Source organism: Pristiophorus japonicus, chromosome 2 (assembly GCF_044704955.1).
Source record: "Pristiophorus japonicus isolate sPriJap1 chromosome 2, sPriJap1.hap1, whole genome shotgun sequence".
Lineage (NCBI taxonomy): Eukaryota > Metazoa > Chordata > Chondrichthyes > Pristiophoridae > Pristiophorus > Pristiophorus japonicus.
Window position 1 is genome coordinate 153280963 of NC_091978.1, and position 25908 is coordinate 153306870.

Genomic DNA, 25908 nt, shown 5'->3' on the forward strand with positions numbered 1-25908 from the left:
CCTCCTTCCAGGAATGCTGCTGTGCAAACTTATGGGGATAATGCCATACAGTGAATGGCACAGAGGGCAAGATTCTCAGTAACCACTTCATGCAGCACCACTTCCACTTTAGCAGCCATCAAACAGGGTACTGGGTCACTCCATCACATGCTGGGAGACTCCTGCCTGCACCTTGGATTTCCTTTACATTCATTTCTGCCCTTCTTGATCTCCTGCCTGTTGAGCCTCAGCAAAAGCAGCTGATGATTTGAGGTGCCTTTTGAGCCTTTCTAAAGACTTTTCAGAATGTTTTTCACCCTATTGTGACAATGTATTTAAATTGTCCCTACCCGCTAAATTACACTTACCTGAAATGTTCTGCTTCCATCACTGGAGTGCTCCCTTTATAATTATACAAATCGGCTGCCCATGAAATTTGGGTGCTATTAACATTTTACCATTCTGGTGAGATTAGTATGACCTCTTTAGCATTTACAACTGATTTACACCAGTAGACAGAAATCAACCCCACTAAGTCTGATGCACCTTTCAGAAACCAGTTGACAAAGGACTTGTAATTAATAGGACCTAGTTACCTTCCACAAATATGTAAAGAGAGCTGCTCTCAGAAGAATTGTGATTTTGGCATTTGTATCGGCCCGTGTGCTTTGGGTCTGCGAACTTGATATTGACTCTGTTCTGATCGATTGCTCTTTTTGCACTTGATGGAGTTACCCATTGTATTTCAGACCAGTCTGTACATTGAAGACGAATGTGATCTCCCTTTTTCTTGATCAACGTGCCATTCTTCGGATAAATCTTCGGTATAGACACACCTGTACAAGAAATACAACAATGCTTTTACTTGCAGCAGCTATTTAATATTCTACACATAGAATCATAGGGCCCAAGTTTCCACACGCACCTAGAGCGGCGCAGTCCCGACCTGGACGTCCATTTTTCGCGCCACAAAGTGCGCCTAAAAAAATCCTCGGTATTCTCCACCTCCCTGCAGGTCCTCTGGCCCTCGGCGCAGCGCAGCACGAGCTGTGGGGGGGCGGAGCCAGGTCCCTGCGCTGAAAACAGTGCCGGGACCTCTGCACATGAGCGCTACAGTGGGCACGCATGTGCAGTAGCTCCAGGCGCCCGAAACTGTGTGGGAGGGGCCCGAAGCACGCAGCCCCTAGCCCTGGTGAATAAGGCTCCTCCCACGGCCAGCTCCTGCTCCCCCCCCTCCCGACCAGACCCGACACCGCTCCCCCCCCCTGCCTCCGGACTGGACCCGACACCCGCTCCCCCCCCACCCCGGACTGGACCCGACCCGATTCCCACTCCCCCCCCCCCCCCACTCACCGGACCCGACCCGACCCGACCCGACTCCCGACTCCCGCCCCCCGACCCGACCCCCCTCCCCCACCCCCCTGACTGGACCTGACCCGACCCGACTCCCGCCCCCTGACACGACCCCCACCCCCGACTGGACCCGACTCGACTCCCGCTCCCGCTCCGCCCCCCCCCCCGACTGGACCCGACCCGACCCGCTCTCCTTATCCTGCTCCCCCCCCCCCCGACTGAACCCGACCCGATCCGACTCCCACCCCCGCCCCCGGACTGGATCCGACCTGACCTCCCCCTCCCCGACCTGACCTCCCCCTCTCTCCCTCCCTCCCCCTCTCTCTCTCCCTCCCTCCCCCCTCTCTCTCCCTCCCCCCCTCTCTCTCCCTCCCCCTCTCTCCTTCCCCCCTCTCTCTCTTTCCCTCCCTCCCCCCCTCTTTCTCCCTCCCTCCCCCCCTCTCTCTCCCTCCCTCCCCTCCCCCCTCTCTCTCCCTTCCTCCCTCCCCCCCTCTCTCTCCCTCCCTCCCCCTCCCTCCCCCTGACCCAAACCGATGCCACCTACCTGTAAATCTGGTGCTGGGGACGGGCCCTGCCCGAAGTCTCGGGCCGGCCCGTTCAGCCTTCGGTCCCGAAAGACCTGCCTGAAGCACTTTCACACAGGTAGGAAGATGGTTTATTTAATCTTTTCTTGGCTTATAAATGTTTATTCAGGTTGGATTTATTTGTATAATATTTGTATAAGTATAAATAAGGATTTATTATAGAAGTTAATGACTTCCCTTCCCCCCTCTCCCCCCCCCACCTCGTTCTGGACGCCTAATTTGTAACCTGCGCCTGATTTTTTAATGTGTAGAACAGGTTTTTTCAGTTCTACAAAAATCTTCACTTGCTCCATTCTAAGTTAGTTTGGAGTACGTTTTCACTGTGGAAACTTTGAAATCAGGCGTCAGTGGCCGGACACGCCCCCTTTTGAAGAAAAAATTCTGTTCCAAAGTAGAACTGTTCTACCTGACTAGAACTGCAGAAAAAAAAATGTGGAGAATTGTGATTTCTAAGATAGTCCGTTCTCCACCAGTTGCTCCTAAAAATCAGACGCAAATCATGTGGAAACTTGGGCCCCTTGAATGGTTACAGCACGGAAGAAGGCCATTCAGCCAGTTGAGCCTGTGCTGGCTCTCTGCAAGAGCACCTCAGCTAGTCCCACTCCCCCGCCGATTCCCTATAGCCCTGAATTTCTTTTTCTTTCAGCTTCTTATTCAACTCTCTTTTGAAAGATAAGATTGAGTCTGCCTCCACCACCTTTTCAGGCAGTGCATTCCAGATCCTAACCACTTGCTGTGTAAAAAAACATTTTCTTATATCACCTTTGGTTCTTTTGCCAATCACCAAAATTCCAACAATGGGAACAGTTTCTCTCGATCTACTCTGTCCAGACCCCTCATGATTTTGAACACCTCGATCAAATCTTCTCTCAACCTGCTCTAAGGAGAACAACCCCAGCTTTTGCAGTCTATCCACATAACTGAAGTCTCTCATCCCTGGAATCATTCTCATAAATCTTTTCTGCAACCTCTCCAATTGCTTCACATCCTTCCTAAGGTGTGATGCCCAGAATTAGACACAATACTCCAGTTGAGGCCGAACCAGTGTTTTATACACGTTCATCATAAATTCTACACTTTTTTACTCTTGACCTCTATTCATGAAGCCCAGATCACGTAAGCATTTTTAACCACTTTCTCAACCTGCCCTGCCACCTTCAACGATTTGTACACATATACTCCTCAGTCTCTCTGTTCATGCACCCACTTTAGGGTTGTACACTTTAGTTTATATTTCCTCTCCTCATTCTTTCTACCAAAATGTGTCACTTCACACTTTTCTGCATTCAATTTCATCTGCCACGTGTCCACCCATTCCACCAGCCTGTCTATGTCCTCTTGAAGTCTATCACTATCCTCCTCACTGTTCACTGTACTTCTAAGTTTTGTGTCATCTTCAAATTTTGAAATTGTGCCCTGTGTATCCACATCCATGTCATTAATATATATCAAGAAAAGCAATGGTCTTAGTACCGACCTATGGGGAACACCACTGTATACCTTCCTCCAATCCGAAAAACAACTGTTCACCGCTACTCTCTTTTTCCTGTCACTTAGCCAATTTCTTATCCATGCTGCCACTGTCCCTTTTATTCCATGAGCTTCAACTTTGCTGGCAGTTATGTGGCACTTTGTCAAACACCTTTTGGAAATCCATGTACACCACTTCAACCATGTTTTAGTTCTGATCAGTAAATTTTATATTCCATAGGTAGATAGAAAGGTACATATACACCTAAACTCTTCCCATAAAAGCATCTCTTTGGATTTGACTTCATCTGCTCTTTCCAAACTGGTTTCTTAATATGCTGAGCAAAGTATGGTTAGGATTAACATTAAAAGTGATCACTGCAGCTAAATGGTTTTGCTTTCATTGTGATATTTAAGCACATACCTCATTTGCATTTTATTATGACTGTCTCTTTGCAAAATGTTCTTTTTAAAATTATAATGCACAGTTTAGATCACAGTTTGCTTTTCTGTTGGTTTATATTTTTTGAATATTTATTGCATTTTTTTGAAACCTGTAATTGGCAGCAATAGTACACCAGGTCAGGCTGAGCCATCATTCTATTCTGATTGCTGTGAAAAGATAGGGTTGATTTTAACTCTGGGCAGGAATCAGGGTTGCGGGGGCTGAAGCGGGTGGTGTACCATCGGCCAGATTTTAACTCCCAGGTTGCATTTGCATGCGCCATCTCTTGACTACTGCCCAAAGCTGGCAGGAATTATATCATTGTCGATGAACAGGAGTCAAAATTGGTGAAGGGTCAGGTGTGAAAAAGATCCCTGACAAGGTAAGTAGGGATTGGGGATAAGGGGGGTAAGATTGTCAAGTCCACAATCGAGGCAGGTTGGGGGGGAAGGCCAGGAGTAGGGGAGACTCAAGATGGGGCCAGAAAGAGCATTTCTGATCCTCCTGAACCACAAGAAACTTACAAAATTATAATAATAAGGACTTACCTGGGCCTGGATCCTTGTTGCCGCCTGCATTTGCCAGAAACCATGAGGGCTGTAGTCAGGCCATGGTTAAAATGTCATGCATGTCCTGATAGCGTCATTGGGATGACACGCTATCATTTAAATTAGACCCACTCTCCTCTGGGGTGAGCGGCCTTCTCTTGCCTGAAGACAAGTAGGTAAAAATGGTGGGGCATGGGAATGCAGCCTGAACCGCCTGCCATCTTACCTCCCCTCCCCCTGTCAGCATTGTTCCCACCAAGTGAGTGGAGGGAGGCGGGTTTAAAATTGGCCCTTATAAATCAATAGTATTTACTTGTTCAAATAAAGATTAAGGGGCCAAAATTCAGTACCGCCGTTTTTGAGGCGGTGTGACTGCCTGAGTGGTGATTTTACCGCCAGGCGTTAGGTGCAGGCTCAAACTGCCAAATTCAGTTTTAATGCCCAAAGATGAGAGAGCAGCACTAAAAAGTGGCATTGCACACTCATCCTCGGGCGGGAGATCAGGAGGCCCTACTGGATTTTGCATCGGGAGGCTGCCGCCGTGCTAACTGAAAAACAGGAAGAAAAGGGAAGAAAGAAAAAAATACTCAAACTTTTCCAACCCACACACAAACTTCCCCACTGTTACAACTAATGAAAAAATGAAGAAATAAAGAAAGAAAAAACTTACCCTGCTCTCTGGCCGATTCCACCCGAGCTCCGCTGTTTACTCACCACTTTTTCCAGGCTGTAAGAACGCCTGCCGGGAAGGCCGACGTTCAAACTAAATATCGCGATAGAGGTGCCAAGGAGGCATTACACGCTGGATGACGTCACCACATGGGTGGCGTTAGCTGGCGCAGCGTTAGCTCTTGGCACCTCTACCAAAGAGCCGCTAGAATTTTTGCGTAGGCGTGGATACCACTTACTGTCGAAGGTAGGCCTTCGCCACCCATTAGCCGCCTCCCGCCGCCGGTACCGGGTGGCGGTAAAAACTGAATTTCGACCCCGAAGTGACCTTTGCGTGGGCTTAACTTTTATTACTTTTCAAATATTTTAGCAGTGACTCTGCAGAGCATTTTTTGACGGAAGAATATAAAATAAAATTATTCTCCATTATTTAGTCTCTAAATGATTATGCAATTTTTCTGTGGTTTCCGTGGCTCTTCCTGGTTCAAAGCCAAGCCTGGCTGCCATTCAGTAATCCCCACCAGCAAATGTCCAATGTTTCTCAGATAGCTAGTTACTCAATGAAGTACCTTAAATACTCTATCCGATGTTAGAGATAAAACTGACCATCAACACAAAATATATTTCAGGGTCCTCCTGGTAGATTTTTTGTGAAACTTACACTTATCAAGTGAAGAATGTTGGTGACAAAGGATGGATCAGAGATCCAATATTGATTATCAGGGGCCCAACCAGGTACAATTCTCCTCACCAGGAGTGCACGAATTGTAAACCTCCAAAGGTTTTCATTCAGGATCTGATGCATTCTAATTTCTGACAGGCTTAATTCCATACTTTCAACTAGCATGCAAGTTCCATTACCGAATTTGAGAACCAGGAAACATCTAAATACTTCCTAAAACTGTGGGTGGATAACGCAGTGCTGAAATGGATTGATAGTGAATGGCAGCCCACTTTGCACCTTGTCTAATTAAAGTCAATAGAAAAGAAAATCGGTGCAGTGTAAAACAGGCTACCAATTTGCTATCAGCCCTTTTGGTGCTTTCACTGAAGACCACTTTCAGCCCCAGTGTTTCTACTGGTAGTTTATTAACATTGACTGCTTACACTGGTATAGGGTGAGGCAACCATTGAATTATATACCTATGCTTAAAGTAGCTTAGCAAGTATGCTACACGTGATCTCAATTCCAACACATTAGGCTTTGGCAGATATTATCTACTGTACAAATAACTAATTTTATTCTTTATTAGTTGAACATTAGAAAGCTTGGGTGAAAAATGTCACTTGGCTCTCAAATCTGCTTAATCCAATCTACTCTATCAAGAAATTGACCTCAATTATTTAATTTTTGAGGGAAAGTTCTGCATAAATACTTCCTGATCTCCAAAGGTGAACTCTTAGATAACTATTCAGCCCACATCTTCATTGTCTTCAACTCATTTTGGTCTATAATGTTGTCAATAGGATATTTTAAAGACTATGGGATATGATATTTTTTGACTGTGTCCAATTAAACTGAGAAAAGTGTCCAACAAAAAACAATTATAGATTTTGGCCTTCCAAATATGGAATGTATCGAGGGAGAATATTTTGAGCTGTATAACATAAGTACTGGTGATTGCAAGTCTATCACTAGTCGTGGTTATGGTGGGAGCAATTTGAGGTAGTAAATTAACAACATCATGCAACATTGAAGCAGAATGGCTTAAGCATGTTTTTTCTTATGGTGGAGCAGTACCAAAATGCTAAATATGCTTGCTGACGATGTTGCTACACTTGCCCTATAACCTTTAATCCTGCTCTTAAGTAGATATTTGGACAGAGATTATGGCCCGGAATTTGCAGTCAGCAGCGAAGCAAAGGCGTTCACCGCTGACCTCGAAGAAAGTTGCCCACAAAGATCTTGCAATTTCTGTGGCAAGAAGTTTGGCTTTTTTGACGCGTGAGATACTGCAGCGTTCTATAATGGGGAATGCCTAGCATGCTCTGCTGTGACGGTAACAAGCAGTCTAAGCAACCAATCACAATGCAGAAGTCTCAGACAGGGAAGCAAGAAATAAAAAGCTGCTTTTATCCCCACTTCTTAAACATGTTACAGAGAGCAAAACAAAGATTGGGGCTCTCACATGGGGGATACGGTAAACCTGAAATAAATATGAACAAACTTAAAAAATATATTTTTACAATGTTTTTGAAAGGTTTCTTGGAAATTCTAATTTTTATCATAATGGAGAAATTTGACATGCCACAAAATTAAAATTGGTTTTTTGGGGCAATAATGTTTATTTAGTAGTCAATACGTTGTTAAAACCCAATTACACCTATGCCAACAAGGCCTAACATTTAATGGGATATTTAACAGTGATATTAAAAGCCCAAGTTTTTGTCAGTTTCACCTGTTTCACTGATTACACCAATTGCTGGCTATGGGGTGGGGAAGGGGCGGCACAACGCAGCCAGTGTCAGAGCAGTGACCACAACTTCAGGATTTTGGCGGGTTTTTTTGTTCGTTCATGGATGTGGGCGTTGTTGGCAAGGCCAGCATTTATTGCCCATCCCTAGTTTAGATGTGCATGCACTACATCCTGAAGTTGCAGTCAGTTTCAAAGGGGTAATAACAGCGAACGCTGTTACTTCGCCATTATTATCCACAGCAAATTCTGATCCTATATTAATGTTGTGAGCCCATACTGTCCCATTTGAATTATAGTATACAGTACTTCAAATATTATGAACTACATTCATTGCAGCCCATGCCACAATATAGCTCAAAATATGAACAAATATACACTCATCAAGTAATGAGCAATGAGCTAAAGTAGCTTGAAGCAATATGCATTCAGCGAATCCTTGTACTTCTTCTGGATTATCTCCTGGGAACAGTTTAATGTGCAGTTCATCTGACCAGTTTGGAACAGCAAAGAAGACCCACAGTGCATTCTTGGGAGCAATTTTGTGACGAGAGCTTTATGATATCGTGATATCGCTCAAGAAAGTGCAGTACAATAGGGGTTTAAGAATCATTCCTTTATCGACTCTTAACCTAGGAAACCCACGTTTCCACATGTGTACTCTGCCCCAATATTGTGCTTTATCCAGAACTCAAAATGGAATTCCTACTGTACTAGTACATTTTTATTTCTTGAACCGATCATCCTTGGTGGCATCTCTGAGTGGGATTACCAATTTGATGCCGTTTTTTCCAGTGAACTAAAAACTGGATTGAGAGCCATAAAAACATTTCAGTCCCAATTTTTTGATAATAGCAAAAATGTGAATTGAGCTGACACACCCTGAGAGTTAGGGTTGTGCCAAATTTTCTGACAGGACTATCTCCTCCTATTTTGAACTGCAGCAAGAGGAACAGTTTGGCCTGCAGCACACGTTACTGGGGAATGAATAATCTGGCAAGGCAGGATCTCTTGAAGACTGCAGCTTGTCATTAAAGTTATGTTGGTAAAAGAAAAGTTGATTAATTTTTCACAATGACACAGTGGAGATATATGGAATCACTGCTACTTTTGATACTGAAAGGGTTGGAGGTGCTGCTGCAAGAGATGCACAAAAACAGGGTGAATCTCTTTGGGCTAAAGACCACCCTCCAATAAAAGCACAGATGCAAGCTGCATGGAGGGTAGTTACTGAATGAGTCAATGCAATCACCCAAATGATGAAGTAGGTTTCTGGTGTTAGGAGGAAGGCAACAGTAACAGTATTACTCAGCCTTGCTCACAGTCTTTTGGGGTCATTAACCATCGCACAAACCTAAGTTGTGAACTGCCACACCTCCCTGTGAGGTGCCATTTCCAACAGTGTGCACAATCATTGCACTTTTGCACCCAATCTTTCATCACGCCTAAGCTGCATAGGGCAATTTTCTTGAAAGTGAAGGTAGCAGAGGTAAGCACGAAACAGATACGGATATGTCCAGGCCAAGCAGCTCCTTTGGTGTCAGGGATTTCTCAGTGGGCTCAGCAACCATGGATGTGGAAGACAGCTCTGTTCCTGTAAAAGTCATCCACCCAGTGTTTCTTCACTTTCACTGCTCTGTTGTCTGTGGCATAGTGAAGGCATCATGACTGTCTCCTGGGCAAAGACCACTGACGTGCAGAATACTGTTTCTGTGATTAGATACCATACAAGCAGGAATTGAGTGCAAATCCTTTCAATTGGTGGAGTCTTAACCAGAGTCAGAAGATTTATTGTGGGACCAGTGTTTAAAAATCCAAACAATTAAATGAAGTCCATGCATGCACCGAGTGCATCCTCACTTTCAGTCCCCAACTCTCCTGTCAGAAAATCAGATGTGAGGTAAATTGGATGCACACTGTCAAGACCAGATTACCATCCCACGCTCACTGACAGTTAGGTGCCATGTTGCAAGTGAAGCCCCAGAAGATTGGGGTTTCTAGTCAATATTGAGGCATTCCCAATTTTGCATTTGTCTTCTAGTTCTGCAATCACAGTTGATGTTAAATAAATATCTGCATAGCCAAATAAACAAGTCTTTCAACATTTTCCCAGTTTTCACCCACCTTCTCCTGAAGGTCATGGACTAGAACTTCCACATTTGTGCTTATCGTCCAAAAATGGGCATTATTTCCGACGTGGGCGGTAAAAATGGGTTTTCAGATCGCCGGCTTCACGCCCATTCTCAAAGCACCTAGTCTTCATTTTTGAAAATGGGCGTTACCACGAGCGATATGAAATGGGTGGTAGCGTTAAATATTTTTGATCTTCTGCAGCAAAGTGTGGCAGTCCTTAGCAACGGCATGGCAATGCTCGATTCTCATGATTCAGGAGGTCAAGGGTCATCATGACATGCGCAGAAGAGGAGACACAGAGAGAGGGAGCTCAGAGAGACTGAAGGCATGTCTGGGTGTGGTGTGGCTGCTTTGGGAGGAAGGAGGGAGACTTTAGAGCTTCACAGCAAGTAGGCAAACAAAAATTAGCTGTTACCAGCCACAAATTTGCCCGAATTTGGCCGATAATGGAGAGAGAGGAGGAGGCATCACAGCACGCTGTGGAGACTGATGCTGGAGAGAGCAGTGAGGTGGGAGAGGAGCATATTGGATGGCGCAAAAGAGCCAGGAGGTTCTCAAACGAGGCAAATGCCTCCCTCCTGCTGGAGAGCGAGTCACGCTGGGGTGATTTGACACAGAGAGGGTGTGGGAAGCCCACCCCAAAGGCCTGCCAGAAGATATGGGCTGAGATAGCAGAGGTGGTCTTGTCGGCGACCAACGAGGTTCGTGAGGACAACCAATGCCGCAAACGGTGGAACGACCTTGTGGGATCCTCAAGAGTATTACATTGATTTACTTGTACTTATGTATTTACATAATTTGATTTGTAGCAGTCATGAGTGACAGATGTGAGGTCTTTCAATTTTACCAGGAATGTTCTACTCAAAGCCTGCGGTCACGGTGTACGTCTTTAGGTAAAGAATGATAATTTTCACAATAATCATGATTACATCTGTCGGTTATGTGTTGTATCGGTATCTGTGACAGTACCTAGCAATGATATCACGCAATGATCTCATGCCATGTCGTCCTGTCACCTTTTACAGAAGAAGCTATCGACGATGAGGTCCGTGCAGAGGCGAACGGGTGGGAGGCCAGAGATGGAGGAGCGGGTGCTCACACTCGTGGGGAAGTACACCCGGACAGCCACGGACGCATCTACAGACCCTGAAGTGATGCCACATGAGTAAAGCTTACACCATTGCGTGATGTGAAGTCAATAGATGCCACACACACTCATATCCGAACAATCATATATGATAGATGATTTCTAAAATTGTCATAGAAATAATGATATCACGCAATGATCTCATGCCATGTCATCCTGTCACCTTTTACAGAAGAAGCTATCGACGATGAGGTCCGTGCAGAGGCAAACTTCTAAAAGGATCAAGGGATACGGAGAGAAAGCAGAAATGGGGTACTGAAGTTGCACGATCAGCCATGATCACATTGAATGGTGGTGCAGGCTCGAAGGGCCAAATGGCCTACTCCTGCACCTATTTTCTATGTTTCTATGTTTCTATAATGGCCTAATGAAAATCATTGCAAAGCAAATATGTTGATGGTCATGAAATGTGATGCCTGTGATGATTTTGAGAGCGGTGGTGCTTTTGTCGTGCATATGCTGTGTGTAGTGCAGGAATCATCTTGTGACCCTAGCACCCCCTTCTCCTCTAATAACCTCATTTGTGTTTTGCAGCTCAGCCAGCAGCGCGTCCCAAGGCAAGACCACAGAGGTGAGAAGGTGGGGGCACGGGACACGACTCTCTGGACGATCTAACATCTGGTGCTGAGGAGCTCCGATTCTCGCCCGTCAATCCGCTGGGTCTGTTCTCTACGGATGAGAGCGTGGAGTTCGAGGAACCTGCATTACCACGCTTCAGAAGCTATTCCACCCCAAGGCCATCTAGTGGTCCTCCGGTCATTCCCGCCTCCACTCTGGAGGTACCGGCCCCAAGCACCTCGCCATGGGGCACCCCATTTGTCCCCAGGATGGCGCCGACCCCACATGGACGTGGCAGGTCTGGTCCACGAGCGCCACATGAGAGCGGAGAGATGGTACAGTTGTCCAGGAGGACTGTAGATATTGGTGACCAGCTCATCGAAACATTGGAGGGCATATCCCGACAGCTGGCTACCATGACCGAGTACATTCCGCAGATGGCAGAGGCCCTGGATGCGATAGCCAGGAACACTGCTGCCACAGGCCTCCCAGTGGTCCCCGAGCGCGGCACTCCACTCCTAGGTTCCGCACCACCACTGCGAACAACAAATGAGAGCAAGGACCAAGATCCTGCTTCTGCATCAGAGAATGTTGCCCCCTCGGCAGCCCCCGCTCCCATACCTGTGCAACGACCCACATCTGCCTTCATCCCCCGCAATGAGGCACCGCCTGAGGAACTCCTCGGCCAGGCACCGTGGAATGAGGAGGGGAAGAGGTGGAGGTGGGGAGAAGAAGGTGAGGGGGGAAAGGAAAGTGAGGTGCATGTCCGCAGGTGATGGCTGTGTTATATCTCCATCTGGGTGTCTGCAATTTGTTGTAATGTATGGGGGCTGGGGACCACCCTCCTGCTTTGCCTTTGTATTCTGTGTTGCTGGACATGTTGAACATTTGGTTGATGTCAATGGTGCAAAAAGTGGGATGTGGCCAGGGGTTGGGTGTTCTTGCGTGTTATACTTATGATTTCAGACCAATGTTGGTATAACATTTTTGTTATTGAACATAACCTTGTTGAGCATTGTCTCAGATAGCTGGACCGTTACACACTGGTGATTCCTTAACATAAAAGGGTTAAGTACAACTTAACTTCAATCAACGTAAACTTTAACTGGCACTAAGGTGATTGGCACCATTGATGTCTGAGCTGCACACACACAGCAGTGTATCAGCGTTGTCACTCACATCAATGCACTTTCAGGCAAATCATTCAGATGTCAGCTCCTCACCTAAGAGTCTTGCAGCTATGTAGCCACCACAGGTCCTTTCCTGCGATCTGGAGGGGGTTGTTGGCATGGTTGCATAGCCAGCCTGATTGTCTGATGCTAAGTCAACGTCCAGCCCCTCGTCGTCCTGAGGTGGAGCATCAGTGCCTTCTGGCAATCCTTGGCCCCTCATGATAGCCAGGTTGTGCAGCATCGAGCACACGACCACGATTTTACCTAATTGCTCAGGATTGGATTGTAGCTCCCCTCCCGAGTGGTCAAGATATCTGAAGTGTTGCTTAAGCAGTTATTGTTTGGTGGCCCATTGTATTGAAAGTATAATAGCGATTGATCAGAAGCAATAAGTTCCTCACTAAAATACACCTGGAGTAAAGCCCCAATAGTCCAGATTCTGAAAATATGTCTGTTGAGATGTTCACTTCACCTGAGGAAAACTCCAGAATCAGTGCAAACTCCCCTGAAGTTGAGGCAGCCTTTTGAATGAAGCGACCTGCGATTTTAAAAATGCCAGTCACACCACTGGCATTCGTTCAGAACAGTTCCACTTTTTCCGGGTGTTTTTTTGGGCAAGCGATATTGTGGACGTTATGTGTGCGAGGTGGTGACAGTGACGGTGGGCGATCTCCAGGGCGTTAGTTTCACCAAATGTGCTCTTTAAGACAAAAAAGGTGGGCGGGCGCTATTATTGAATCTCGCCGTTAATTCAGTGCGGAAAGTAACGCTGGGTGATATTATGGGCGTTGATTTCGCTCATTCTGATGATTCCGGCCAAAAGAAGTGGGCGGGCAGTAATGTTTTTTCCCAGCGTTAAGCACATGGGGAAAGTAACGCTTGGCAATAAGTTTCCTAAAAATGCCCGTCAGTTTCCTTTTTGTGCCAAAATGGGTGAGATTTGGGCGTTATATGTCATTTCAGAGGTAAAATGGGCATTAGGTGGGTTGAAGCATGCAAAAAAAGTGGAGGTTCTAGCCCCATGTCTCATGCTGAGATATAGTTCCGTAGACACCAAGTCCTCTTTCATAGCTCACCTGACTGTCCATTCTTCATTACTGAGCCAGTGAGTTTTATTCAACCATGGAGGACATTACAGCTGAGCCTCATCCTGTCCCATGTACAAGCCATGCATGCACACTTTTCTGCAGGAGTTAATAGATTATGATTAAGAGTGGAAGTCCTGGTTAAGTTCTCTCCCTAACATAAAATAATGGAGTCTACCTGGTTTGACCTACATGTGGCTCCAGTCAATGTTATGTGGCCTGAATTGGCCTCATGATGCAGAAAATCAGGACTGAGTGGTAAATCTGTGTCCCATGACAAAAAGTCTGAAGTAGCATGGTGCTGGTATCAGGCTGAAAGCTGGCACACAGAACAGTGGCACATTACTGGCTGGCATTATTTGATATACTCACTACCAACCTACAGGTGGGCCCTTTAGATTTTTACCCTTCTTCTCCTTCTTTAAAAGCTCTGCATTGCATCAATGTCCTTTTGAATGTAGGATGATTAAACATAGTCGGGAAAATGTTCAGATACTCCCACCACAGTTTCTAAAACTGTTCTCCAATATTGTAAGTGTCATCGTAACAGTAATTTATATAGGGTTAAAATAACCGTTGGTTAAAATAACAGATCTGTGGATTTGACTTGTTATCAAATATCTCAAGGTGTCTCTCACTCCTTAATTAGCCCTGGTTGAAAACAACTTCCCACTGATTAGTTCCTTTCATTACATCCAAGTCCTTTTATTTTGTACTTTGTCAATGAACACTTATTCATAATATACACATTTCACATGTCATCCTTCCTAACTAACCTACATTTGCCCACATTAAAATGCATCTCCCATTCTGTATACTGACTTCAATTTGTTCACGTTCACTTAACTGGTACCACTCTCCCTAATCATGCTCACCTGCCGCATAGCTTCCGACTAGCAAATTTCAGAATAAGACTCCATCCTCCATAGTGTTTCTCAATAGTAGAAACAGCAGAGGCCCTAAAACAGAAACCTGTGGAATTCTTCTCATCTCTACCTCCCTGGCAGAAGCTTCACCATTTAGTCTGCAAGCGAGCTTCCGGTCGCCTGTCCTTTTAACTCTCCACTCCACTCCCGCTCTGAACTCTCTGACCACGACCTCTTACACTATTCCAATGAAACTCAATGTAAACTCAAGGAACAGCATATCATCTTTCATTTAATCAATTTACAACCTGCTGGACTGAACACTGAGTTAAACAGTTTCAGATCATAGCGTCTGCCCTTATTATCTCAGGTGGCAGCTGTTGATGGGAGATCAGTACAAACCAGACGGGCTGCACCTGGGCAGGACCGGAACCGATGTCCTAGGTGGAGTGTTTGCCAGTGCTGTTGGGGAGGGTTTAAACTAATATGGCAGGGGGATGGGAATCTCTGCAGGGAGACAGAGGGAAGTAAAATGAGGGCAGAAGTAAAAGGTAAAAAGGAGATAAGGAAAAGTGAAGGGCAGAGAAATCAAAGGCAAAAATCAAAAAGGACCACATTACAACATAATTCTAAAAGGACAAAGAGTGTTAAAAAAACAAGCCTGAAGGCTCTGTATCTCAATGTGAGGAGTATTCGTAATAAGGTGGATGAATTAACTGCACAGATAATGTTAACGGATATGATGTAATTGGGATTACGGAGACATGGCTCCAGGGTGACCAAGGCTGGGAACTCAACATCCATGGTTATTCAATATTCAGGAAGGATAGACAGAAAGGAAAAGGAGGTGGGGTAGCGTTGCTGGTTAAAGAGGAGATTAACGCAATAGTAAGGAAGGACATTAGCTTGGATGATGTGGAATCTGTATGGGTAGAGCTGCGGAATACCAAAGGGCAGAAAACGCTAGTGGGAGTTGTGTACGGACCACCAAATAGTAGTCGTAAGGTTGGGGATGGCATCAAACAGGAAATTAGGGAAGCGTGCAATAAAGGTACAGCAGTTATCATGGGTGACTTTAATCTACATATAGATTGGGCTAAGCAAACTAGTAGCAATACGGTGGAGGAGGATTTACTGGAGTGTATAAGGGATGGTTTTCTCGACCAATATGCCGAGGAACCAACTTCAGAGGTGGCCATCCTAGACTGGATGTTGTGTAATGAGAGAGGATTAATGAGCAATCTTGTTGTGCGAGGCCCCTTGGAGAGGAATGATCATAATATGGTAGAATTCTTCATCAAGATGGAGAGTGATACAGTCAATTCAGAGACTCGGGTCCTGAACTTAAAGAAAGGTAACTTCGATGGTATGAGACGTGAATTGGCGAGGATAGATTGGCAAATGATACTTAAAGGGTTGACGGTGGATAGGCAATGGAAGGCATTTAAAGATCACATGAATCAACTTCAACAATTATACATCCCTGTCTGACGTAAAAAATAAAACAGGGAAGATAGCTCAACCGTGGCTAACAAGGGAAATTAGCGATAGTGTTAAATCCAAGGAAGAGGCATATAAATTGGCTAGAAAAAGCAGCAAACCTGAGGACTGGGAGAAATTTAGAATTCAGCAGAGGAGGACAAAGGGTTTAATTAGGAGGGGGAAAATAGAGTATGAGAGTAAGCTTGCAGCGAGCATAAAAATTGACTGCAAAAGCTTCTATCGATATGTGAAGAGGAAAAGATTAGTGAAGAAAAATGTAGGTCCCTTGCAGTCGGACTCAGGTGAATTTTGAATGAGGAACAAAGAAATGGCAGACCAATTGAACAAATACTTTGGTTCTGTCTTCACGAAGGAAGAGACAAATAACCTTCCGGAAATACTAGGGGACCGAGCGTCTAGCGAGAAGGAGGAACAGAAGGAAATCCTTATTCGTCAGGAAATTGTGTCAGGAAATTGATGGGATTGAAAGCCAATAAATCCCCAGGACCTGATAGTCTGCATCTCAGAGCAATTAAGAAAGTGGCCCGAGAAATGCATTGGTGGTCATTTTCCAATATTCTATCGACTCTGGATCAGTTCCTATGGATTGGAGGGTAGCTAAAGTAACCCGATTTTTTAAAAAAGAGGGAGAGAAAACAGGGAATTATAGACCGGTTAGCCTGACATTGGTAATGGGGAAGATGTTGGAATCAATTATTAAAGTTGTAATAGCAGCGCATTTGGAAAGCAGTGACAGGATCGGTCCAAGTCAGCATGGATTTATGAAAGGGAAATCATGCTTCACAAATATTCTAGAATTGTTTGAGAACGTAACTAGTAGATTGGACAAGGGAGAACCAGTGGATGTGGTGTATTTGGACTTTCAAAAGGCTTTTGACAAGGTCCCACACAAGAGATTAGTGTGCAAAACTAAAGCACATGGTATTGGGGGTAATGTTTTGACGTGGATGGAGAAACATAGAAACATAGAAAATAGGTGCAAGAGTAGGCCATTCGGCCCTTCGAGCATGCACCACCATTCAATAATATCATGGCTGATCATTCCCTCATTACCCCTTTCCTGCTTTCTCTCCATACCCCTTGATCCCCTTAGCCGTAAGGGCCATATCTAACTCCCTCTTGAATATATCCAATGAACTGGCATCATCAACTCTCTGCGGCAGGGACTTCCACAGGTTAACAACTTTCTGAGTGAAGAAGTTTCTCCTCATCTCAGTCCTAAATGGCCTACCCCTTACCCTAAGACTGTGTCCCCTGGTCCTGGACTTCCCCAACATCGGGACCATTCTACCCGCATCTAACCTGTCCCGTCACGACAGAATTTTATATGTTTCGTGAGATCCCCTCTCATCCTTCTAAACACCAATGTATAAAAGCCCAGTTGATCCAGTCTCTCCTCATGTGTCAGTCCAGCCATCCTGGGAATCAGCCTGGTGAACCTTCACTGCAATCCCTCAATAGCAAGAACGTCCTTCCTCAGAGTAGGAGTTCAAAACTTGACACAATATTCCAGGTGAGGCCTCAACCAAGGCCCTGTATAACTGCAGTAAGACCTCCCTGCTCCTATACTCAAATCTCCTAGCTATGAAGGCCAACATACCATTTGCATTATTCACCGCCTGCTGTACCTGCATGCTAACTTTGAATGACTGATAAACCATGACACCCAGGTCTAGTTGCACCTCCCGTTTTCCTAATCTGCCGCCATTCAGATAATATTCTATCTTCGTGTTTTTGCCCCCAAAGTGGATAACCTCACATTTATCCACATTATACTGCATCTGCCATGCATTTGCCCACTCACCTAACCTGTCAAAGTCACCCTGCACAGCTTCCCCCTCACAGCTCACACTGCCACCCAGTTTAGTGTCATCTGCAAACTTGGAGATATTACACTCAATTCCTTCATCTACATCATTGCTGTATATTGTAAAGAGCTGGGGTCCCAGCACTGAGCCCTGCGGCACTCCACTAGTCACTGCATGCCATTCTGAAAAGGACCCGTTTATCCCGACTCTCTGCTTCCTGTCTGCCAACCACTTCTCTATCCACGTCAGTACATTACCCCCAATACCATGCACTTTGATTTTGCACACCAATCTCTTGTGTGGGACCTTGTCAAAAGCCTTTTGAAAGTCCAAATACACCACATCCACTGGTCTCCCTTGTCCACTCTACTAGTTACATCCTCAAAAAATTCCAGAAGATTTGTCAAGCATGATTTCCCCTTCATAAATCCATGCTAACTTGGACCGATCCTGTCACTGCTTTCCAAATGTGCTGCTGTTTCATCCTTAATGATTAATTCCAACATTTTCCCCAACTACTGATGTCAGGCTAACCGGTCTATAATTACCCGCTTTCTCTCCCTCCTTTTTGAAAAAGTGGGGTTACATTAGCTATCCTCCAGTCCATAGGAACTGATCCAGAGTCACTAGACTGTTGGAAAATGATCACCAATGCATCCAATATTTCTAGAGTCACTTCCTTAAGTACTCTGGGATACAGACTATCAGGTCCCGGGGATTTATCGGCCTTCAATCCCATTAATTTCCCTAACATAATTTCCCACCTAATAAGGATATCCTTCGGTTCCTCCTTCTCACTAGAACCTCGGTCTCCTAGTACTTCCGGAAGGTTATTTGTGTCTTCCTTCGTGAAGACAGAACCAAAGTATTTGTTCAATTGGTCTGCCATTTCTTTGCTCCTGATTATAAATTCACCTGAATCCGACTGCAAGGGACCTATGTTTGTCTTCACTAATCTTTTTCTCTTCACATATCTATAGAAGCTTTTGCAGTCAGTTTTTATGTTCCCGGCAAGCTTCTTCTCGTACTCTATTTTCCCCCTCCTAATTAAACCCTTTGTCCTCCTCTGCTGAATTCTACATTTCTCCTAGACCTCAGGTTTGCTGCTTTTTCTAGCCAATTTATATGTCTCTTCCTTGGATTTAAAACTATCTTTAATTTCCCTTGTTAGCCACGGTTGAGCCACCTTCCCCATTTTATTTTTACTCCAGACAGGGATGTACAATTGCTGAAGTTCATCCATGTGATCTTTAAATGTTTGCCATTGCCTACCCACCATCAACCCTTTAAGTATCATTTGCCAGTCTATTCTAGCCAATTCACGCCTCAAACCATCGAAGTTACCTTTCCTTAAGTTCAGGACCCTAGTTTCTGAATTAACTGTGTCACTCTCCATCTTAATAAAGAATTCTACCATGTCATGGTCACTCTTCCCCAAGGGGCCTTGCACAACAAGATTGCTAATTAGTTCTTTCGCATTCCACATCACCCAGTCTAGGATGGCCAGATCTGAAGTTGGTTCCTCGACATATTGGTCGAGACAACCATCCCTAATACACTCCAGGAAATCCTCCTCCACCGCATCGCTACCAGTTTGGTTAGCCCAATTAATATGTAGATTAAAGTTACCCATGATAACTGCTGTACCTTTATTGCATGCATCCCTAATTTCCTGTTTGATGCTGCCCCCAACCTTACTACTACTGTTTGGTGATCTGTACACAACTCCCACTAGCGTTTTTTGCCCCTTGGTATTCCACAGCTCCACCCATACCGATTCTACATCATCCAAGCTAATGTCCCTCCTTACGACTGCATTAATTTCCTCTTTAACCAGCAATGCCACCCCGCCTCCTTTTCCTTTCTGTCTATCCTTCCTAAATGTTGAATAACCCTGGATGTTGAGTTCCCAGCCTTGGTCACCCTGGAGCCATGTCTCCGTGATGCCAATTACATCATACCCGTTAACTGCTATCTGCGCAGTTAATTCGTCCACCTTATTCTGAATACTCCTCACATTGAGGCACAGAGCCTTCAGGCTTGTCTTTCTAACACACTTTGCCCCTTTAAAATCTTGCTGTAATATGGCCCTTTTTGCTTCTTGCTTTACGTTTCTCTGCCCTCCACTTTTACTTTTCTTCTTTCTATCTTTTGCTTCTGCCCCCATTCTACTTCCCTCTGTCTCCCTGCATAGGTTCCCATCCCCCTGCCATATTAGTTTAACTCCTCCCCAACAGCACTAGCAAACACTTCCCGGAGGACATTGGTTCCGGTCCTGCCCAGGTGCAGACTGTCTGGTTTGTACTGGTCCCACCTTCCCCAGAACCGGTTCCAATGTCCCAGGAATTTGAATTCCTCCCTTCTGCACCACTCCTCAAGCTACGTATTCATCTGAGCTATCCTGTGATTCCTACTCTGACTAGCACGTGGCACTGGTAGCAATCCTGAGATTACTACTTTTGAGGTCCTACTTTTTAATTTAACTCCTAGCTCCCTACATTCGTCTTGTAGGACCTCATCCCGTTTTTTACCTATATCGTTGGTACCTATATGCACCACAACAACTGGCTGTTCACCCTCCCTTTTCAGAATGCCCTGCACCTGCTCCGAGACATCCTTGACCCTTGCACCAGGGAGGCAACATACCATCCTGGAGTATCGGTTGCGGCCTCAGAAACACCTATCTATTCCCCTTACAATTGAATCCCCTGTCACTATAGCTCTCCCACTCTTTTCCTGCCCTCCTGTGCAGCAGAGCCACCCAGTGTGCCATGAACTTGGCTGCTGCTGCCCTCCCCTGATGAGTCATCCCCCCCAACAGTACCCAAAGCGGTGTATCTGTTTTGCAGGGGGATGACGACAGGAGACCCCTGCACTACGTTGTTTGCACTGCTCTTCCATTCCCTATCTGGCTGAGTACCCTTTACCTGCGGTAAGACCAACTCACTAAATGTGCTATTCACGCCATTCTCAGCCTCGCGGATGCTCCAGAGTAAATCCACCCGCAGCTCTAGTGCCACAATGCGGTCCGTCAGGAGCTGCAGGCGGATGCACTTCCCGCACACGTAGTCGTCAGGGACACCGGAAGCCTGACTTCCCACATAGTACAGGAGGAGCATAACACGTATCCGAGCTCTCCTGCCATGACTTAACACTTAGATAACCCTTAGATAGAACTGGTTGGCAGACATGAAGCAAAGAGTAGGAATAAACGGGTCCTTTTCAGAATGGCAGGCAGTGACTAGTGGGGTACCACAAGGTTCAGTGCTTGGACACCAGCTATTTACAATTTATATTAATGATTTCGATAAAGGAATTGAATGTAATATCTCCAAGTTTGCAGGTGACACTATGCTGGGTGGCAGTGTGAGCTGTGAGGAGGATGCTGTGAGGCTGCAGAGCGACTTGGATAGGTTAGGTGAATGGGCAAATGCATGGAAGATGCAATATAAAGTAGATAAATGTGAGGTTATCCACTTTGGTGGCAAAAACAGGAAGGCAGAATATTATCTGAATGGTGACAGATTAGGAAAAGGGGAGGTGCAACGAGACTTGGGTGTCATGGTACATCAGTCATTGAAAGTTGGCATACAGGTACAGCAGGCGGTGAAGAAGGCAAATGGCACGTTGGCCTTCATAGCAAGAGGATTTGAGGATAGGAGCAGGGAGGTCTTACTGCAGTTGTTCAGGGCCTTGGTGAGGCCTCACCTTGAATATTATGTACAGTTTTGGTCTCCCAATCTGAGGAAGGACATTCTTGCTTTTGAGGGAGTGCAGCTAAGGTTCACCAGACTGATTCCCGGGATAGCAGGACTGACATATGAAGAAAGACTGGATCGACTGAGCCTTTATTCACTGGAGTTTAGAAGGATGAGAGGGATCTCATAGAAACATATAAAATTCTGACGGATTGGACAGGTTAGATGCAGGAAGAATGTTCCAAAGGGAAGGCCCGAACCAGGGGTCACAGTCTAAGGATAAGGGGTAAGCCATTTAGGACCTAAATGAGGAGAAACTTCTTCACTCAGAGAGTTGTGAACCTTGGAATTCTCTGCCAAAGAAAGTTGTTGGGGCTAGTTCGTTAGATATATTCAAAAGGGAGTTAGATGTGGCCCTTAAGGTCAAAGGGATCAAGGGGTATGGAAAGAAAGCAGGAATGGGGTCTTGAAGTTGCATGATCAGCCATGATCATATTGAATGATGGTGCAGGCTCGAAGGGCCGAATGGCCTACTCTTGCACCTAATTTCTAAGTTTCTATGTTTCTATGACTCTGCTATGCCAATTTACACCGCTTCTGGACTCTTCTTTTGTTCCTTTTCATGTCCCATTACCATCCTTTTTGCTTTATACAATCATACCTTTTGTCATTTAATTACTCCTGCCTTCCACCCTATCACAGACCTTCCTTTTTGTTCTTTCCACCCCTCATAGAATCATAGAATGGTTACAGCACAGTCATTCGGCCCATCGAGCCTGTGCAGGCTCTCTGCAAGATCACCTCAGCTAATCCCACTCATCCACCCTTTCCCCGTAGCCCTGCAAATTTTTTCTTTCAGGTATTTATCCAACTCCCTTTTTAAAGCAGTGATTATTTGAGGCAGTGCATTCCAGATCCTATCCACTCGCTATGTAAAAAAGTTTATTTATATTTCACCTTTGGTCCTTTTGTGTCCTCTGGTTCTTGACCCTTCCATCAATGGGAAAAGTTTATCTCAATCTACAGGTATACCGTAGCCTCAATAAACCAGCACTTCAACCCTGCTAAAATGTACTGAATTACTCTACTTTTCAGCTACACTCTCCCCCAGCCCCACCTTTATAAAGGTGCCACATAAAAGGTTACTGCAAAAGATATTTCACGGGGTTGGGGGTAATATATTAGCATGGTTAGAGAATTGTCAACTAGCAGAAAACAGAGAGTCAGGATAAATGGGTCATTCTCTGGTTGGCAAACAGTAACTAGTGGGGTGCCACAGGGATCGGTGCTGAGGCCTCAACTATTTACAATCTATATTAATGACTTGGATGAAGGGACTGAGTGTAATGTAGCCAAGTTTGCTGATGATACAAAGGTGGGTGGGAAAGCAAATTGTGAGGAGGACATAAAAAATCTGCAAAGAGATATGGACAGACTAAGTGAGTGGGCAAAAAATTGGCAGATGAAATATAATGTGGGAAAATGTGAGGTTATCCACTTTGGCAGAAGAAAATAGAAAAGCAAATCATAATTTGAATGGAGAAAAATTGCAAAATGTTGCAGTACAGAGGGACCTGGGGGTCCTTGTGCATGAAACACAAAAAGTTAGTATGCAGGTACAGCAAGTAGTCAGGAAGGCAAATAGAATCTTGGCCTTTATTACAAGGGGGATAGAGTATAAAAGCAGAGAAGTCCTTCTACAACTGTACAGGGTTTGGTGAGGCCACACCTAGAGTACTGCATACAGTTTTGGTCTCTGTATTTAAGGAAGGATATACTTGCATGAGAGGCTGTTCAGAGAAGGTTCACTAGGTTGATTCCAGAGATGAAGGGGTTGACTTATGAAGAGAGGTTGAGTAGGTTGGACCTATACTCACTGGAGTTCAGAAGAGAGGTGATCTTATCGAAACATATAAGATAATGAGGAGCTCGACAAGGTGGATGCAGAGACGATATTTCCACTCATAAGGGAAACTAAAACTAGGGGGCATAGTCTCAGAATAAGGGGCCACCCATTTAAAACTGAGGTGAGGAGGAATTTCTTCTCTCAGGGGATTGTAAATCTGTGGAATTATCTGCCCCAGAGAGCTGTGGAGGCTGGGTCATTGAATATATTTAAGGTGGAGATGGACAGATTTTTGAGCGATAAGGGAATAAGGATGAAGAGTGGGCAGGGAAGTGGAGCTGAGTCCATGATCAGATCAGCCATGATTTTATTGAATGGCGGAACAGGCTTGAGGGGTCAAATGACCTACTCCTGCTCCTATTTCTTCTGTTCTTATGTTCTTATAAAGATCCCACAACAATGAGGGTTACTGGATGATGGCTGTACCAATGGAGTGCGCAATCTTAAATGAGCTCTCCATGGCTGAGATTGAAAGATTATACAAGTCAATATCATGACACTCATGTTGGCTAAATGTGATCAGACTATTGTGTCTGGATGAGCTTTGCTTGAGATGTTCATATGTCATCCTTGAATGCATCCTTACCTCCCAGTTACCTGCTCACCTCTTTCACAACTCCCTGTTCAAATCCCTCCAGGCTGTTTTCTGCCCTGCCCAAATTCTTGGTCAAATTCACTAGTCCTCTTTGACTGCGACTGCCCAACTTTGTCCCTTCTTCTCCTCCTTGACTTCTGCAGCCTTTAGCACAGTCAATCACCCCATAGTGTGCCACCACCTCTCACTTCATGGTCAATTTAGTGTGACTGCGCTTGCATGATTCCACTCCTCCCTATCGCGAAGCAGCCAGTGTATCTCCAACAACCATAGAATAGAATTCAGCGTAACTGAAATCCCTCATTCCTGGAATAATTCTCGTAAATCTATTCTGCACCCTCTCTAAGGCCTTCATATCCTTCCTAAAGTGTGATGCCCAGAATTGGACACAGTACTCCAGCTGTGGCCAAACCAGTATTGTATAGAGGTTCATCATCATTTCCACACATTTGTATTCTATACCTCTATTTATGAAGCCCAGGATCTCGTAAGCCTTTTTAACTGCTTTCTCAACCTGCCCTGCCACCTTCAACAATGTGTGCATACATACACCCAGGTCTCTCTTTTCATGCACCTCCTTTAGGATTGTACCATTTAGTTTATATGTCCTCTCCTCATTCTTTCTAACAAAATGTGCCACTTCACTTTTCTGCATTAAATTTCATCTGCCACGTGTCCACCCATTTCACCAGCCTATGTCTTCCTGAAGTTTATCACTCTCCTCCTCACTGTTCACTATATTTAAGTTTTGTGTCATCTGCAACTTTTGAAATTGTGCTCTGTACACCCTTGTCCAAGTCATTAATATATGTCAAGAAAAGCAGTGGACCTCGAACACACCCCTGGGGAACAGTATACCTTCCTCCAGTCCGAAAAACAACCGTTCACCACTACTCTCTGTTTCTTGTCACTGCCAATTTCTTATCCGTTTTGCCACTGTCCCGTTTATTCCATGGGCTTCAACTTTGCTGGGAAGCCTATTATGTACCACTTTGTTGAACACCTTTTGGAAATCCATGTACACCTCATCAACCCTTTCTGTTACCTCATCAAAATGCTGACACCCTTCAGCTCACGCAGTCACTTTCAAAGCTCCCCAAAGATGCATCCATGGTTCCCTATCCTCTCACTGCTGACTCAAGTTCCGCTTCACATGCTTGCTGATGACAAAAAGCTCTCTCGCTCCAACATTACCCTTCACTCCACAATCTTCTTTGCACTGTCAAACTGCCTATCTGACACTAAGTCACAGATGAGGCAGAATTTCTTACAACAAATATCAAGAAGATCAAAGCCATAATTTTACACCCCCACCAAAATTCTTGCACCCTTACCATTAACTCTATCCTCTCCCTAGCTGCTCATTCAATCTGAATCAGGCTGAATGTTCAACTCAGAGCTGAGCTTTAAACACAAATCATATCCACACTAAGGACTGCTTATTTCACCTCCACCCCACCTTATCCGCAATGCTGTCAATACCTTAACCATTATCTGTGCTTTGCGCACCTCTAGACTCAACTTCTCCAATACTGTCCTTGCTGACCTCCGCCCTCTAAATCATCCAAAACTCTCTCACCCACGTCCTATCTGTTATGTATGCAACACTATGTAACCAGCGTTCTACCGCCACCAGAGCGCATATCTGTTAGAGTCCCAAAGGATCCCAGTATTCCTTGGGAGCACTGTGTATAAGCAAGCCTCCCATGCTGTACCAGCACTCTGGAGTTAGAATAAAGAGACTAAGGTCACACTTACTCACATCTACAGTACTCAGTCACATTGCTTTATTTAAGACATAACAACTGGCGATGAGATAATGAACCATGCAGAGAATGCAGAGAACTATTGGTATCCTGGAGAAATTCTCAGAAGGGGACGATTGGGAGGCCTTTGTGGAGCGACTCGACCAATACTTCGTGGCCAACGAGCTGGGAGTGCGAACGCTGCCAAATGAAGGATGATCCTCCTCACC

General features: G+C 45.1%; 1 protein-coding gene across 1 annotated transcript in view; it reads right to left on the minus strand.

Annotated features, from left to right (window-relative positions):
* kita (KIT proto-oncogene, receptor tyrosine kinase a) overlaps positions 1–25908 on the minus strand; it is a 128182-nt gene that overhangs the window by 95607 nt on the left and 6667 nt on the right. The window contains exon 2 of the mRNA XM_070860634.1: positions 576–815. Coding sequence (XP_070716735.1) covers positions 576–815 — 240 coding nt within the window. The remainder of the gene's footprint in view (positions 1–575; positions 816–25908) is intronic.